This window comes from Nanorana parkeri, unplaced genomic scaffold (assembly GCF_000935625.1).
Source record: "Nanorana parkeri isolate BGI_ZX_2015 unplaced genomic scaffold, ASM93562v1 scaffold85, whole genome shotgun sequence".
In the NCBI taxonomy this organism is placed as follows: Eukaryota; Metazoa; Chordata; class Amphibia; order Anura; family Dicroglossidae; genus Nanorana; species Nanorana parkeri.
In genome coordinates, this window is record NW_017306353.1 from 780,185 (window position 1) to 799,226 (window position 19,042).

General features: G+C 44.6%; 1 protein-coding gene across 1 annotated transcript; it reads left to right on the forward strand.

The window, feature by feature from the left end:
- Positions 1-7,036: 7,036 nt before the first annotated feature.
- Positions 7,037-19,042, forward strand: LOC108783726 (major facilitator superfamily domain-containing protein 1-like). The gene is made up of 13 exons (XM_018552365.1): positions 7,037-7,069; positions 10,280-10,380; positions 10,921-11,027; positions 11,863-11,918; positions 12,562-12,705; positions 13,194-13,352; positions 14,448-14,563; positions 14,982-15,082; positions 15,169-15,280; positions 16,192-16,329; positions 17,980-18,119; positions 18,215-18,326; positions 18,900-19,042. Exons 1-13 carry the CDS (start codon positions 7,048-7,050, stop codon positions 19,014-19,016), a joined length of 1,425 nt encoding a protein of 474 aa, XP_018407867.1. The 5' UTR covers positions 7,037-7,047; the 3' UTR covers positions 19,017-19,042.

A 19,042-nucleotide genomic window follows, 5' to 3' on the forward strand; every position in this document is an offset into this window, starting at 1 on the left:
CCTCAGATACCATCACATGCATCATTAGCTATGCAAACATCATCAATGGAGAACGCAGGAAGCTGCGTCCCGATTTTATTTAGAAAAAAAGGAATAAATGTGAAAATATAAAAAACAAAAGACGCTGTTTAACGTGTTTTCTCATCCATATTCAGTAAGGGGTCATGGTCTGCCCCCGGCATGGTCAGCAGAAAGAACAACTAGCAATTGTGCTACGGCTAACAACACTTTGTGGGCTTGCGTCAACGGGCGTTGTTTTCCTGCGTCTTATGTGCGTCTGGAACGCAGGTCGGCCGACTTCTATTGACTTTAATTATATATGGCAGATCACAGTCTGCGTTTTTGCTGCTTTGCGTTGCGCTGTTTTTCTTTGGACGCAGCATGACCTATGACGTGCTGGCCAAACGCAGCCAAACACTGCGTTTTCTATTTGAATGCAGCTGTATATGTTCAAATGGAAAACGCAAAGTGTGTCCAGAATCCCATCAACATGAACCCTAACGATGACGTATAGCGTATGCATTTACCGGTAACGTTTCTCTGAAAGTAATAAATATAACAAAATGCTTAAAAAAGAACTCCGGGAAGAATTGTCTTAACCCCTGGAATGGGGCTACCCCGGCACTGCAAAGGTTAAGAGCTCGTTTTTGTCTAGGTGCGAAAATAAAAAGTTATACTTACCTGATCCTCAGAGCCAGCTGGTTGTTAGATCGTTCTTTCCAGCGTCTCTCCCCCTCTGCTCCAGCAGTCTAAGGTCCCGTGAGTCATCATGTCCAATACACTGGATATAAGACGTGAGAACACAGAGGGACATACCATTGCTGGAGCACAGGGGGAGACAGGCTGGAGGGAGCACTCTAACATTCAGCTGGCTCTGAGGATCAGGTGAGTATAACTTTATTTTCGCACCTAGATGAAAACAAACACTTAACCCTTGCAGTGAGGGGGAAGCCCCACTGCAATGGTTAAGTATTTTTTTTCCGGAGTTCTTCTTTAACAGATCAAAAGGGAGCAAGTACGAGAGGTTCATTGGCAGAGGTTATATATACCTATGGGCTGGATTAACACTGTTGTGGTGCATCTACGTGCGTTGCGTTAGGGTAGCCCATTCATTTGAATCGGCTGTGTAACGCACCAAAAAAAAACAGTGCAACACAACACATAGTAGTGTGTTATCATGCGTTTTGGTGTGCTGCAACGCAGGTGTAATGGGAAGTTGCATCGGGGGCACTATTAATAATGAATGGCGCTGCGTCACACCAACTCATGTTTGCGTGCGTTCCCAAAAAACAACATTGTGAACTCAGCCTCTCAGGTAGTTTAAACCACATCAGAAGCTCCTTCCCTTTACATCAGGAGCACCCCTTTGACATCAGAACCCCCACTTCACATCAGAGTGCCCCTTCACATAAGGAGCCCCCTTCACATCCGAGTCCTCAGTCTCCCTTCACATCAGAGTCCTCAGTCTCCCCTTCACATCAGAGTTCTCAGTCTCCCCTTCACATCAGAGTCCAAAGTCTCTCCTTCACATCAGAGTCCTCAGTCTCCCCTTCACATCAGACTCCACTGTCTCCCCTTCACATCAGAGTCCTCAATCTCCCTTCACATCAGAGTTCACAGTCTCCCCTTCACATCAGAGTCCTCAGTCTCCCCTTCACATCAGAGTCCTCAGTCTCCCCTTCACATCAGAGTCCTCACTCTCCCTTCACATCAGAGTCCTCAGTCTTCCCTTCACATCGGAGTCCTCACTCTCCCTTCACATCAGAGTCCACATTCTCCCCTTCACATCAGAGTGCTCAGACTCCCCTTCACATCAGAGTCCACAGTCTCCCCTTCACATCAGAGTCCACAGTCTCCCCTTCACATCAGAGTACACAGACTCCCCTTCACATCAGAGACCACAGTCTCCCCTTCACATCAGAGTCCATAGTCTCCCCTTCACATCAGAGTCCTCAGTCTCCCCTTCACATCAGAGTCCTCAGTCTCCCCTTCACATCAGAGTCCTCAGTCTCCCCTTCACATCAGAGTCCTCACTCTCCCTTCACATCAGAGTCCTCAGTCTTCCCTTCACATCGGAGTCCTCACTCTCCCTTCACATCAGAGTCCACATTCTCCCCTTCACATCAGAGTGCTCAGACTCCCCTTCACATCAGACTCCACTGTCTCCCCTTCACATCAGAGTCCACAGTCTCCCCTTCACATCAGAGTCCACAGTCTCCCCTTCACATCAGAGTCCTCAGTCTTCCCTTCACATCAGAGTCCTCAGTCTTCCCTTCACATCAGAGTCCACAGTCTTCCCTTCACATCAGAGTCCTCAGTCTTCCCTTCACATCAGAGTCCTCAGTCTTCCCTTCACATCAGAGTCCTCAGTCTTCCCTTCACATCAGAGTCCTCAGTCTTCCCTTCACATCAGAGTCCTCAGTCTTCCCTTCACATCAGAGTCCTCAGTCTTCCCTTCACATCCGAGTCCTCAGTCTTCCCTTCACATCCGAGTCCTCAGTCTTCCCTTCACATCCGAGTCCTCAGTCTTCCCTTCACATCCGAGTCCACAGTCCCTCTTCACATCAGAGTCCACAGTCCCTCTTCACATCAGAGTCCACAGTCCCTCTTCACATCAGAGTCCACAGTCCCTCTTCACATCAGAGTCCACAGTCCCCCCTTCACATCAGAGTCCTCAGTCCCGGCTTGTGTGGCTATGATGTCCAATGTTGTTGGTGTGATGATAATGGTAGCCAGTCTACTGGGGTAGGAGGGCAGCAGCTATAAATGTATGCCTGGTGGTGCGATGTCAGAGTCCAGTGATTTGACTGACAACCAACCTACTGTAACTGTAAGGTCCCCTCCGTCAGCTGGTCACTTACTCTAAATCCCAGTCCATGAGGACATTCAATGTCTCTTTTGATACCCAGAAATAACACAAACACTCATTTGCCAATAAATCTCTTTGCTACAGAAGACCCTATAATAGAAATCTATGTGTAAGTCATAGAGGAGCCTTTAACATACACAACACTTCCTGCTAGGGTTGCCACCTGTCCAGGATTCACCCAGACAGTCCGGGTTTTGATTGCTGTGTCCGGGTTTCATGGCAGCAGAAACCCGGACACAAGATGTCAGGCAGACATGGGCAACCAAAATTAAGATAAGGGCTACTGGGCCCCCCACTGAAAAAAATCTTAGCTGTGATATTTACATATGAATAAGCCACAGCTCGTTCTCCCAATGTCTGCAGGTTGCTAGAGTGTTAGGGTTTCACTTGAAGAAAAGATGGCAACCCTACCCTACATCCTGCCTTTGATTAAATATTGGACGTGACAGGTGACGTCCTGTCTAGTGTCTGGTTTGTATTACAGTCTAGCACAAGGACATGCACAGGCTGTCAGAGATCCACTGTGGTATAAGATGACACAGACACTGCTGCAAAGACTGATCTGTAACAGATAAATATTGTTCTGCATCTTCCATGCAGGAGACGTCTGGAGCTATAAGGAGGAATCTGGTCACCAACAGCTTGAGGATGATGGCACAAGTGCCACAAGCTCCTGATCCTGCACTGAGATTATCTGACCCTTCACATCAGTCCCTGTCCCATGGGAAAATCACAGTCTAATGGAACTACTACCACAGTGTATACAATAGAGGGCCAGTAGTTTGAATGGAAGCCAATTAACCTACCAGTATATATTTGGGTTGTGGGAGGCAATTGACGTAGACATGGGGAGGAACATACAAACTAAACCTGCCACTGCATGAAGATGCAAAGTCCGCTTATGCTGCAGCCAACCACTCCCGAAATAAAAACCCTTAGTTTGAGGTTGCTTTTGACAGGGTTGCTGTGGATCTTGTTGGGCCACTGCTGAAGTCTGCCAGGGGGCATCAAGCTCATATTGGTAGTTCTTGACTATGCCACCCGGTGTCCAGAAGCAATCCCTCTCAGAAACACATTATATAATACCAAAAGTGCTGTTCCACATGGTTTCCCATACAGAATATTCCTCCTAAGGAGGTTTTGACAGATCAAGGAACCCCACTGAAAACAAACGTAACCACAGAGCTGTGTCACCTATGCACCTCAGTGTACCACCCCCAGACTGATGGGCTGGTAGAACAGTTCTGTGAAGGTTCTCATTCATCCAGGTCATGGTATATCTGTCAAAAATAAGTCAAGGCAACAGGACTTGCTGTATTTTTCTTGAAGACGTCTCACTGGCCATCCAACCAGCTTTCTCCATTCAGAAACAAGTTATTCTGAATGGAGAAAGCTGGTCAGATAACCAGTAAAACGTCTTCATGTAAAATACCGCAAGTCCAGTTGCCTTGACTTATTTTTGACAGATAGTTCAATAGAACCCTTAAGGGTATTCTACAAAATGTAGTTGATAAGGATGGAAAAGATTGAGACTTAATGTTTTCAATCATGGAAGTACCACAGTCCTCTAAAGGGTTTTTCCCATTTAAACTTTTGTATGGTAAATGTCCCCAGGGACACCTGGATATATCTTGGGAAACATGGTAGCAAGGGGCCACACCAAGTGTGATCAAACACATTGCTCAGATGCAGGATAGGATAGCGGTGACCATGCCCATAGTTCTGGGAAATATGTAGCAAGGGGGTCAGGTCAGATTTTATAACTGATTTGCTGAAAGCAGAACCTTTAATGTGGGAGATAGAGAGAAACGTACAGTTCCCACTGTAGACTGTACGTTTTTGGCATAGATCAGAGAGAAAATGAGTGGTGTCAACTACCTAGTATACCAGCCCAGAAAGAGAGAAGAGAAAGCCCCTCTAGGGTTGCCACCTGTTCTTAAAGCCAAACCCGAACACTCTAGCACCTCGCTGCAATTTTTTTGTATACACAAAAGCATATATTTTGTGATGAAATAACATTTGAGTTGAGTTGAGAATGTGCAATGGTGCATAGCCCCTCCAATATATACCATGTAAGCCTAATCAGACCCTGGAAGAGTTTTGGAGGCTCTCTCATCAGAAGGAGTCCCTAAAGCATCACTAGCAAAAGGTATACCTGAGATTAGGATTTTAGGGACTCTGCTACTCAGATTGAGGAGGTCAGAGAGTTCTTGCAGAAAACGTGAATGGTGTTTTCAGAATTACCAGGCCCAAGTAACATAATTTGCCATGACATTATGACGGAGCCTCCCATCATAGTAAAGTCATGACCTTCTTGGGTAATTAAGAAGAGGTACATAAAATGTTAGCTCTTGGGGATATAGAAGAATCTAACAGTGAGTAGTCAGGTCCCATAATGCTAATTTCTAAGCCAGATGGCAGACTGAGGTTTTACAAGAAACAAAATAAAATATCCAAATTTGATGCTTACCCCATGCCTCAGATGGATGAGTTGATAATGAGGTTGGGTCCCACCAGGTACATAACCACCCTTGATTTTACTGAAGGGGTATTGGCAGGTTGGCTCTAACCTGCAGTAAGAGCAGGCCCGGCGCTACCGCAAGGCAAGTCAGGCAGCCGCCTGAGGGTGCTGCAGGGTGAGGAAGGTCGGGGAGGGGGGAAGGAGGTTTGAAGGGGGGAGGGTGGCACAAAAATGCACATTGCCTGTGTAGGCAAGAATCCTAGCACCGGCACTGAGTAAGAGTATGCTATATTCTCCCTACACTTCTCCTTTACGGCTCGCTTCCACCAGCCCATGCGCTAATCGCACTGTCCTGGAACGCAAGTGATCGCATACACAAAGTCTTCTTGCGTTCTGGGGCGGTAGGGGACGTGGCAGTGCCATCCATGTCAATGGCACTGCAGTCACGCCCCCTCCGCCCGCAGTGCAATCGGCTGCACAGGACTGCGTGGTAATACAATGCCCTGCGTTCCAGTGCGGTATGATTGCAAAAAATAGTGCATGTTATGCATTGTGACCATGTTTCATGTTACACCCTGAATATGATAGTAATATGAATCATGTTGCAAAATGTAAACTTCCTGCCTCGAGAATCTTCATATTTTCAGACGGGAGCGAGCGGCGGAGAAACAGGTATGTTTTTACCTATTTGGCAACTTTTTAAAAATGTTTTTGCATATAGCTCCTGCTTGCTAGCAGCAAATATATGCAAAAAAAAAAGCCGAACTTTTATATTGCATTGTTTTTGTCAAGCACGCCATCTGGTGGACATATTAGGTATGACTGGCTTTGAATAGTTTTCTACGAGGAAGGTGCGCCCTCTGGTGGACATAATCAGTATAACTGGCTATTAAGTCTTCGAGGGAGGTGCGCCCTCTGGTGGACATGATCAGTATAACTGGCTATTAAGTCTTCGAGGGAGGTGCGCCCTCTGGTGAACATATTAAGTATAACTGGCTATGAAGAGTCTTCTACGAATGATGGCGCCCTCTGGTGGACATTATCAGTATAACTGGCTATGAACTCTTCGAGGGAGGTGCGCCCTCTGGTGAACATACTGGCTTTGAATAGTTTTCTACGAGGAAGGTGCGCCCTCTGGTGAACATAATAAGTATAACTGGCTATGAAGAATCTTCTACGAAGGAGGTGCGCCCTCTGGTGGACATAATAAGTATTCCTGGCTATGAAGTCTTCGAGGTAGTTGCGCCCATTGGTGGACATAATAAGTATAACTGGCTATGAGTACTCTTCAACGAAGGGATGCGCCCTCTGGTGGACATACGGTATTAGGTATGACTGGCTATGAATGGTCTCCTACTAAGCAAGCGCGCCCTCTGGTGGACGTATTAGGTACGACTGGCTATGAATGTTATTACCGTCTAAAAGACCAGACACTGTAGACGTCTCTCTGGGCGGGGCTCTGTGAATGTCTATCACCTCCAGGAGGGCGGAGTCAGGGCGCAGCCCCGTAGCTGTGTGATATTGGCTGGGCATTGTGCTGTGATCAGGTCAGTGATTGCTGTTACTTTGGCTTTGTCAGGGTGTCACCTGAAGAGACAAGCAGGGGACCCTCCATATCCCCGCAGACATCTGCATGTACTATGTGCTGAGACGGAGGACGCTGTGCAGTCTGTGATCTGTATGCTATTGTGTCTCTGCAGGGCCGACGGGGGAAGCCATGGCCGTGTCGGCAGAAAGAGGTCAGTAAAATCATCTGAGGGGGTTAAAAAGTATTTTGAAGCCCACCAGAACTTGCCGTACACAGGGCACGTGACTCGGCGGTCATGTGATCATGTTTAAATCCCCAGGAGTCACGTGAGCTAGATCAGCATGGCTGTGGTCCGGCTTGGCGGCTCTGATATGTGATCTCCAGGATTCTCAAAAGTTAACCCTTACAATGCATACTGATTTTGGTCTAGTGAACAGAATAGAGAAGAAATACTCATCTGTTCCTCAATCCCGTGGCAGTCACTGGTCACCTCTCCCCCTCTTCTCCAGCTGTGGTATGTTCCTCAGTGTCCTTACGTCTGATGCAAGTGAATAGACCTTGCATGGACATGATGATGTCATGGATCCTTAGACCACCGGAGCCCAGGGAAGAAGAGGGTGTGGGCACTGGTCTAGCAGCCAGGTGGGATTGAGGATCGGGTGAGTATATTTTCTTTATTTGAGCCCCCTAGACAAAACAAGCAGCTAAACCTCTGCAGTGCGGCGGTAGCCCCACTGCAAGGGTTAACATTAGAAAATGGTTGCGCATTTTTTTGGGCCTATTCACACCATAGCGTTGAGCAAAATGCGTGGGATCCATGTGCTTAGTTTACAATATTGCACAGCACACAGTACTGCTCACTAGGTGCGTTGCCATTGGTACCCCAGTAATGTGCATTGTGTTTCCTTGCAGTGATAAAAAGTAGTGCATGCATTATGTTTTATCACAGCAATACAATGCACGCTATTGTGGGACCGCACGCACTGCAGCGCACACCTGCCAGGAGGTGCGTTGGGGTGCTATTCTAAGTATAGGCAATGCTAAGCATGTAGTGCTGTGCTAAAGCACATGCTAAGCGAACAGATCCCGTGCATTGAGTGTAACGCATGGGTGCGATCGTTCCTCCTTTCAGATATTTGATAGGTGAGATCTTTATGTTCTTCATGCCAATTAAACTTTTTGTTTATCACATAAATGACACAAATGTATTTTTGATAAAGTGCTTTTTTTGAAGGACGATCATGATCACCCTGCAGATGTGTTTCCTGTGTTTTGCTGTCTCAGCTTCTGGTTGTCTCGGCAACAGGTCAAAGGCCAAAAAAGCTTTGTCGGTTTTTGTAAAATTTGCATTTTATCAGCTGATCTTGCTGCTGTCTTGGGATGTGACCCTTGTGTTATATTTAAACTGGGGAACCCAGAACCAGGACAGAGGGCAAAAGAAAAGATCTGCCCATATGAACCCATCTGAAACGAACAAAAGCCCTTTGACACAGGCCCAGACCAATGTAAGGAGCATTCTTCCCACTGACCACCAATGTATCTCACTGACCACCAATGTAAGGGGCACTCTTCTCACTGACTACCAATGTAAGGGGCACTCTTCTCACTGACCACCAATGTAAGGGGCACTCTTCTCACTGACTACCAATGTAAGGAGCATTCTTCTCACTGGCCACCAATGTAAGGAGCATTCTTCTCACTGACCACCAATCTAAGGGGCATTCTTCTCACTGACCACCACTGTAGTGGGCATTCTTCTCACTGACCACCATTGTAGGGGGCATTCTTCCCACTGATTACCAGTGTAAGGAGCATTCGTCCCACTTACCACCAGTATAAGGAGCATTATTTCCACTGACCCTCAATGTAAGGGACATTCTTCTCACTGACCACCACTGTAAGGGGCATTCTTCTCACTGGAAACCAATGTAAGGAGCATTCTTCTCACTGACCACCACTGTAAGGAGCATTCTTTCCACTGACCACCACTGTAAGGGGCATTCGTCCCACTGATTACCAGTGTAAGGAGCATTGGTCCCACTGACCACCGGTATAAGGAGCATTATTTCCACTGGCCACTAATGTAAGGAGCATTCTTTCCAATGGCTGCCCGTTAAGGGACATTCTCCCTACTGACCACCAGGGTAAGGGTGCCCTTCTCCCAATGACCACTAGTTTACAGCGGTCCTTCTCTCATTGTTTATTGTAAGGAAGCATATCACTGATCACCAGTGTGGGAATCTTCCACCACCCATGTAAGGAAACACTGTGCTTTTCACTGTCTGCATTTCTGGTTATTTATTATAATTATTAGCAGGGGTTGCCTGAGACCTGAAAGTGATTTCAAGGGTTCCTCCATGTTAAAAAGGTAAAGAGAGGCTGAAATCGAGCATGGTGGTCTCTGATATACTTATCTTGATCAATACTGAGTTTTTATTTCTTTTCTATTATTGTTTTGCTCATGTTTGGAACTGTGCATGTAACCTTGAGAAGGGGACCTACCCTGTGTGTCTCCGAAATTTTGCCAGTTCTCATACTCATCATGCTCCATGAAAGAAGGATTGATGTGCCCCTTCTTCGCTACATGGCCATATGGTGCCACCGTTGCCCATGTTCTCATTCTCCTACCTTAAGGGTAACCAAACTTCGGCACTCCAGCTGTGGCTAAAATACCAATCCCATGAGGCATTGCAGGGCCCTGGCAGCTACAGGCATGATGGGATTTTGTAGTTTCACCACAGCTGGAGGGCTGAAGTTTAGCCACCCCCATCCTACGTAGACAGCAGTAAAAGCCTAATGAAGATCCTAATAATTCCACATTGTGTTACATCAAATATAAATGGTTCGGAGTTCCTTTTGTGTTTAATTCCATAAGGCAGATTAATGGACATGGGCTCTACAGATGTAAAGCATCCTTAGTATCAAAGCTTCCTTAGTCTCAAAGCATCCTTAGTATCAAAGTATGTTTAGATGCTTTGATAAATTAAGTCTTTAATCTCTGAAGTTCCTGTGTTATTTAAAGCAGGACTCCAGGCAGTTATAAAAGACGCAAAGTAAAGCAGCTCTGTATTCATCAATACACCCTGAAATGTATTTTACTAATGCAAGCAGTATAAGTACCTGAATTTGACTTTGTATCAGCCTTTGTGTAGCAGGGCACACACTGAGGGAGGGAGAAGCCTCGCAAGGAGGTATACATTTGTGCTGCAGTGCAAGGAGCATGCTGATTGGGCGAGAGAGAAGAGTGACAGGGATATGAGCTCTACTTTCATTGGTCTGCTGCTTCTATTTTCACTGCCAATCACAGGCTGGGGAAGGGACAAGACCTATAAGTGTTTCTGTAACAGTTTGACCTATTGAATTGTATCTAATTGGTGTAGACAGTGCGAGCAGTAATGAAATTGTTCCTTCACTTTTGCAGCCTATTACCGCTTTGTGGTTCTCTTCTTCAACTGCATGCTCACCTTTGGCTCATATTTCTGCTTTGATATTCCCAGCGTGCTGCAGGACCAGTTCCAAGGGGTAAGTGTTGGGGCTAATACTATAATAAAACTGTACTGACATTAAAGTGAGCTTTCACAGCAAAAAACAGCATTGCAACGTTCCCCCTCCCCATAAGTTTTTTTTTGGGGATGAGAATGGCATCAGCCCAGTTCCAGCAGCTTGTCCTGCTTAGATCCTCCACTGTATGCCGGGTCCTGTGCCGCCATCTTCCCCTCTCTGATGTAATTGGGAGCCGGCTGTCACTACCGGGTTCTTGCAGCCGCCCACTGATGATGTGCTATCGGGTCCTTCCCCTTCCGGTTGCTGGGTGGAAGCTGACGCCTCTTGGGATATCCAATAAGCTAAATACAGATTTGAAAGCCTTATAATGGAAATGTTTATTGTTACCTGTTGGGAGATTTGTGAAGGAGATCCTTTAACACACAGGCTGTCGGTGCTGTTTGTCACTTTGCACTATACCACTGCTCGTTATCAGGATGACATATTAGACACATGTACTTCTATACATTGTCATTTCTGTATCACTCAGTAATGTCTTTATCTCTGCATTGTTTCCAGAACCTGACCTGTAATGGCACGCACAGTAATAGCAGCACCGGCTGTGTGGAGGGGCTGGGCATGACCCCGGAGCAGTATAATCTGCTGTACGCTATATACGCCTGGACGTGAGTATACAGGACTTTATTACACACCTAGCAATAGAATAATGAGGCTTGTGGATGAGAGACAGAGGAAAGGACACTGTCTGTTTTTCTTAGCAATCCTTCTGCCTTAAAGTGTATTTCCACTTTTGCAGCCAGATCTGGATAACAATTGCTTTATACTTGGTCCCCATTCACATTGCATAATTTAAAAACATTTACATCTTAAGTGTTTTTTCTTGCTTAACATTTCTACCTAGCTTTCCCCTATGTAATGTTAGGGAGGGGCTGTGCAAAGTTACGTTTACTCTAATTAACCCTGTCTGTACTGTGCTGGCAGATTTTATTATCAGTTGTAAACTAGATTTGGGCACTGTCCTAACAAAGGCTTAAAGCAGAACTACAGGCAAATCAAATCTTAACCCTTGCAGTGGAGCTACCCCCGCATTGCAAGGGTTAGGATTTGATTTGCCCAGAGTTCTGCTTTAAAGACTTCGAAGCATTGTATGTTAATGAGAGGAAGCTCAGTCTGGAATCTGCACAAAGGCCCTCACCAAAAAAAACAGCTAAAATGTAAGACATTTATTTTTAAAATTATTTTTGGTTATGCTGTGTGGATGGGAACACATAACAAACATATAGGGGGGTTTTCTCAAATTTGACTGCAAAAGTGGAGATACACTTACAGACACAACACAACACAACATCCAGAAGTCTGCACCCTACACTTCCACTATGAACCAGCAACATCTTTGAAACTGCTCATAACATATACAGGTCTAAATACTGCTCAAAATTGCTCATTTCTGATCATTAAAAAAACAACTTTTCTGTTATTGTCTTTCCTCTTATTCCACAGTAATGCCTTGGTGGTGATCATGGCTGGGTTCCTCATCGACAAGCTAGGGAACAGATGTGAGTTCTAAAGCATTTATTGATATGGATTCTTCTGTAGAATTAAACATCAGTTATGTCAGGGATGCTGGTGGCATCATTGACCTTATATGACCACATGGCCATAGGTGATCAATTACATTGACCTAATACAGCCATGAGGCCATAGGTGATCATTGACATAATACAGCCATGAGGCCATAGGTGATCAATTACATTCACCTAATACAGCCATGAGGCCATAGGTGATCAATGACATTCACCTAATACAGCCATGAGGCCATAGGTGATCAATGACATTCACCTAATAAAGCCATGAGGCCATAGGTGATCAATGACATTCACCTAATAAAGCCATGAGGCCATAGGTGATCAATGACATTCACCCAATACGGCAATGAGGCGAATTATATGGATATTTAAGGTCAATTATGTCACCAGCATCCGGCCCCTTTGATTACATGCGGCTGTGGGACAAATGTACACCGACTTTATATCATCCTTCTGAAATTTCCTGTGCAACATCACTGAAAGCCATAGATAAAATGAACCCACAATCACATTATATACACACATGTGTAGTGTTCTCTTATTGTACTTAATTGACTGCTAAACTGAAAGAGAAATGTTGTTAAATATTTGTACTTTTGATTTCTGTTCCTAGTTGGCCTTTTCCTCTTCTCCTTCCTGACTGTCCTGGGCTCCTCTATTTTTGCATTGGGGTCACACTTTAAAGGAACCCCCTACCTGCTGCCTTTGATGTTAACCGGACGCTTGTTATTTGGCTCCGGGAATGGATCACTGACAAGTAAGGTTCTACAAAACTCTTCTGCAGCCATACAGATGGAGTATTGTTCTTTAAATGTGTAATAAAATAACTGTGTTTTGGTGACATTGCCGGCCTGTGTATGTTTGGTAGTGCATGATGGGAGAACATTAATGTCTGATCCAGCAGGTAATAAACAAAACGTCACCAGCACACCGCAATGAAGTGTCCATTGCGATGTGCTGGTGACGTTTTGTTTATTCTCTGATCCATGCGGCGCCATCCGCGGTCCATTCAGCACCCATATTTCCAAGGCATTCCACATGAGTCTCTGATCCGGCAGGTGTCCCCTGTTGTGGTCTGATCCGGCAGGTGTCCCCTGTTGTGGTCTGATCCGGCAGGTGTCCCCTGTTGTGGTCTGATCCGGCAGGTGCGCCCCCTGTTGTGGTCTGATCAGGCAGGTGCCTGATTTTGGGTGCACTCCTTGTCCACCACCATTCAATGTGTTTTTTTTTCTTTAATTTCTTCAGTTGTACAGAATCGTATCACAGCCTTCTGGTTCAGAGGAAAAGAGCTGGCTCTGGCCTTTGGTCTAACCCTGTCATTCTCCCGCTTGGGCAGTGTTCTCAACTTCTTCCTCACCCAGAGGTTTGAAGTTCACTTTGGAATCCAGTGGACACTTTGGGGAGGTGAGTTGCTTTTTAAAGATAACTTACAGGTGAAACTCGAATAATTAGAATATCGTGCAAAAGTAATTGCAGTAAGTTCTGCAAAAGGGGCCCAAACCAAGTACTGAGTACATATGCATGCTTGTACTTTTCAGAGGTCCGATATTGTTCTATGTACAATCCTTGTTTTATTGATTGCATGTAATAATCTACTTTTTTGAGGTTGTGGATTTGGGGTTCTTGGGGTTTTCATGAGCTGTAAGCCATAATCATCACAATTATGACAAATCACGGCTTGAATTATCTTGCTTTGCATGTAATGAGTCTATCTCATATATTAGTTTCACCTTTTAAGTTGCATTAGTGAAATAAATGAACTTTGCACGATATTCTAATTATTCGAGTTTCACCTGTATAATGGTTTTGGATCAGGTTTTTTGTTCAGCTTCAGCCAAGACTTTTTATGTTTTGGATGAAGCTTGGGAATGTTTTTATTAATGTCTGTGTTGGGGAGATTGTTATTACCAGGAGATTGCTACTGTTAGGGTAGGAAGTGATGGGAAATCTTTTTAATGGGGACACACTTTTAGTATCGGAAGGGAAAGTAAGAAGTTCTGACAATGTTTTTGTTGCTGTCTGTGTCTTCCTGTCCTACTTCCTTTCTCCAGAAAAAACACTTAAGTTTTACCTTTTCTGAGAGTTAAAGTGTCAAAGTACTCCACTATAAAGACCATTCAATAGACTTTTGGCAGCACTATCTCAGCAATCTCTGTAAGAGCAATTATCAGAATCAGCAAATTTAAAAAACATCTGGCTTGGTAGTACAGTGGACTGTCATGCTGCTGGCTGGGACAAGGAGGTGCCCCCTGCCCCAGTCTGATGCCGCAGGTGCCCCCTGCCCCAGTCTGATGCCGCAGGTGATCCTGTCCCAGTCCTAGACTGATCCATCAGGTGTCCCCTGTCTTAGTTACTCTGGCACTTCTATGCAGACTGTATGTTGGAAGGCAGCTGTTTTCCTCAATATCTTCTGACATAAGTGCTTTCCTTTAGGACATAAGCTCTTAATGGCCAATAATAGGATATTTGCAGTGCTAACTTATTTGTGTTTGTGTGCAGGAACCATTTTATGTGTCCTGGGTTTCTGTTCCGCTGTCACCGTCAGCATATTAGATAAAGTGGGCATGAAACAGTTGGGCCTTGATGGAGCCATCCAAGAAGAATCTAAGAAAGTTGTAAGTAGCCTTTCCTTCAATTCAAGAATGTTTGGCCTTTCCCAGAATCTTTGTCTCACTTAGTGTTAGGGCCAGATTTCTACTTCCTGATTCCCCCTAGACCACTGCCTTGTGCCAGCCCACTGCTAACCCATCCAGCTGGTTAACATTAGTATTACATAACAAAGATCAGACGTCATTGCAACACAAGGCAACAGATCAAATCAATTGCTATCTAGCAAAAAGGGGGAAAGGTGCACATGGCCGCTTATACTTACTCTTATCCAGAGTAGAGCCTTGAAACTCTAAGGTTAGGGGTTAAGCCCTGTTAAACTTCTAGTTATTCTTCAAGGAGGTTCCTTCTGGCATGTTGTTTTTGCTCTGGTAGGTGACCGTAATAACAATTGGAATTTTTTTGTTTTTTTTGTAATCTGTACAGCGAGTGCAGGACATCAAGCGATTACCACTACGATACTGGCTGCTGGTCCTCACCATCATGTTCTTCTATAATGGGGTCTTTCCATTTGTGGCTGATGCTAGGTAAATATTCTGCTGTATGTGTCTCTAGATTGTAAGCTCTTCTCTGCATTGAAGACTAACGCTGCTTGCTTTCTTTTATTTCCCAGCAAATTCATTCAAGACAAATACCAAGGATACGACCAGCAGACTGCATCCTATATCGCGGGAGCTGTATATGACAGCTCTCTGGTGCTCTCTGCAATTGTGGGGATACTGATTGTAAGTGTCTTGTAAACCCCATTATACAGCTTTCTAATACATAGCTGGGTTGGGTTATTTGGGGAACCTTCCAATGTATCACACTTTACTGGTAGCAAGGCATACGACTGCTAATTCTTGCAAGCTCTGTATATATCCCAAGATAACTGAAAAACAGAACAGAGCACACGGGATAGTGAAGAGAATACTTCTCTTATTAAATTAATGATTAAAGATACACTTGCAAACAATGGCTTGGATTAGGGTGTGTGAGAAAGAGAGAAAAGGATGAATAATATCCACAAGGGACACTGCATCTGAGGAAGTTGCACTATAAATCATCCTGAATAGTTGGATGGATGGTACCATGGACCAACAAAGTAACCTGGGAGAAGAGCGACTCCGATGACATGTTTCAGGGCAATGTCCCATCATCAGAGGTGGAGGTATGAGGTTCATACAGGCTTTAAATGGAGGAAAGAACACTAACAATGGTGCCAGTAAATGTTCCAAAGAACAGGAAAATGAAATGAGGCAAAAGCGTAGAATGAGGCTGGGAGCTGGCCCTTGGTTTACAGGTCCCGACACAGGCAGCAAAAACCTGATGGGCGTTCTAACCCTTCTCTACTGTTTCCAAAGCTAGAAAAAGTTTTACATACACTTTAATTAACTATGAAACTTAATAGCAGCACAGAGAATGCTAGTGATGCTGCAACCAATCAGATTTAATTTGCCAAAGTCACAGCAGAGAAAGGTGAGTTGTGATTGGATGCTTTACATTTCTGTACTTCATATGTACTGTACTCTGGAGGGACAGAGAAGGGAATTGGTACTGGCATGTCTGAAAACCTTTGCACCTTATCTGCCGCTGTTTTGACCATACATACAGGTTCTGTGTCACTGTCCTATACCAGAGTGTTGTTCTCTTTCAGGACAATGTGGGCAAGAGAGGGATCTTGGCTGTCTTCTGTGCGGTCCTGACGCTGCCAGTTTTCGCCCTCCTGGCGTTTACTTTCGTTCCTCCGCTGGTCTCCACCCTGTGGCTAGGGGTCACCTACTCCTTTGCTGCGGTAAGGCTTTAATGGTTTCTCTAATCATGACATGTCATTATTATTATTTAGTCAGATATGTTGGTGGGTAAAGTTATATTATTCTAACAGATTACAGGTTCCGGGTGAATTCTGTCAAGTCACAAGGTACCATGGACAGATGGCACTGGGCAATCTGGAAGTTCTTAAAAGCCAGCAGTCAGGAATGGTGTAAAGCAGTCAGGAATGTGTACGGGTATATTGGGTGTATAGCAGTCAGGAATGTGTACGGGTATATTGGGTGTATAGCAGTCAGGAATGTGTAAGGGTATATTGGGTGTATAGCAGTCAGGAATGTGTAAGGGTATATTGGGTGTATAGCAGTCAGGAATGTGTAAGGGTATGTTTGGTGTATAGCAGTCAGGAATGTGTAAGGGTATGTTGGGTGTATAGCAGTCAGGAATGTGTAAGGGTATGTTGGGTGTATAGCAGTCAGGAATGTGTAAGTGTATGTTGGGTGTATAGCAGTCAGGAATATGTAAGGGTATATTGGGTGTATAGCAGTCAGGAATATGTACGGGTATATTGGGTGTATAGCAGTCAGGAATGTGTAAGGGTATGTTGGGTGTATAGCAGTCAGGAATGTGTAAGTGTATGTTGGGTGTATAGCAAGTCTTTATGATTCATATATGTGAATTTAACTATAACCAATGTAAATAATATAGTGTATAAGGAAGACTGGAGTGTATAGTGTGGTTGAGTCTATAGTGATGGCGAAAGGAGAAGAGAAAATATCAGGGGGAGCATAGACACAAGGAGGGGGGCCTATGAGGTAACTGAGCGAGGGGTAGGGTGATAGTGGGGGTATGACCCTTTTGGGGAGAGCTTGATTAGGATTTGGAAGATCAGGTAATCATCACATAGGCCTGGTTCACACCTGAACGTTTTGTAGTGCGTTCAACGCTCGACGAACGCTCTACAAAACGCTCAAACATCTAAATCCCATTGTATTCAATGGGTCTGGTTCACACCTTGCCGTATTTCCGCCCTCTGGACGCGATACAAAACGGCCTACGCCCAAAGAAGTACATGTACTTCTTTCGGGCATTTTAGTCTCGCGTTTCCATTGGGATACAGCCAAGTAGCCCTCGGAAACGGGCGTTTGTCGCGTGTTTTTTATTTATTCAATACGCCTAGGTGTGAACCCTGCCTTACAGGGTAAGCAGGGATCTGTCAAAATCTGCAAAAAGGTATTGTTCTCCTCAGGGTGACCATAGATCAGTGAATGTTGAGATGTGTTCATGAGGATCGCATAATTCTGAGACACATTTTATGTACGTTAAAAGCTAAACTCCAGACAAACCTCTGAATACAGAGATGAGATAATATATGAAATCTGTTTACCTGCTAAACGTTTTATATTTCTATTCATCCAAATATTGATATTTATCAATATTCACATGACCATATTTCTGAAAAATTAGTAGTACTAGAGGGGACCCGGAGCAGCATTTCTCCAGGAAAGTATTTAGGTCCTCTGGTTAGGCTTCATTTACCCATCAAGAAAGACTGTTATATAGCTTCATGTTAACATGAGATGTTGGTTGTTTTTCATGATGGTGATATATCAATAGAACATCCTGTGTACATGTACCTTCTTCTCAGTTGATAATGTCTGATTTGTACCTTCAGGCCAGCATGTGGCCCTCTATCCCTCTCGTGGTCCCACAAGCTACACTGGGAACAGCCATGGGCCTGGCTACCTCTGTGCAGATGATTGGTATTGGAGTTTCTAATCTTATTGTTGGTAGAATCCTTGGAACTAAATCCAGGTATGTCCAGAATTGTAAAGACAATGATTATAATGATTATAGAGTCATGATGGAAATTGGTCTGATGGAATTCTGTTATTTCCTTCTGTCTCTAGTGAAGCTAAGATCCCGTTGTGGCGCTGGCAGCAGATGATGATATTCATGTTGGCAAATACCATTGCTTGTATAGTTTCCTCTCTGGCCCTAAACATAGTGGACAAAAAACAGGTAATGGGCTGTCGCTGTAAAGAACAGCAACCAATCACGGTATAGAACACTCGCAACCAGTCACGGTATAGAACACTTGACCCGTCACGGTATAGAACACTTGACCCGTCACGGTATAGAACACTTGACCCGTCACGGTATAGAACACTTGACCCGTCACGGTATAGAACACTTGACCCGTCACGGTATAGAACACTTGACCCGTCACGGTATAGAACACTTGACCCGTCACGGTATAGAACACCGATTTTGTTTGTTAATGAAAAAGATATTGGTGTAATCAGTGTAACAAATAATGAATGAGTGTAGAAGTATGATTGACTTCGGAAGATTATGACTGTTTGGTCACAGCGATTACATCACATCAGACGATCAGTTGGATAACATGATCAGGTGCTGAAGCTGGCGGATTTATAAAAAGTCCTGCGACCACATTGCTGGAATCATTGACACTGAATTTTCATTGAGGGCGGTGAATTCCTAAAAACTCTGTAGCTGCTCCGCAATGACTGCTGTGACTTAGCAATATAATTATTGAGCCTTTGCTGATCTCTGCTTTCTGCATGTCTCTAGGGGGGCACACTGAACAAGATGACAAAGAGGAGACCTCAGGCCGAGCCGGAATCCAGGGATGAAGCTGACATAACCCCGATCCTGAATGACCAGGATGACCGAGACTCTATCAACTAAGCAATAGTATCACCAAACCCAATGTA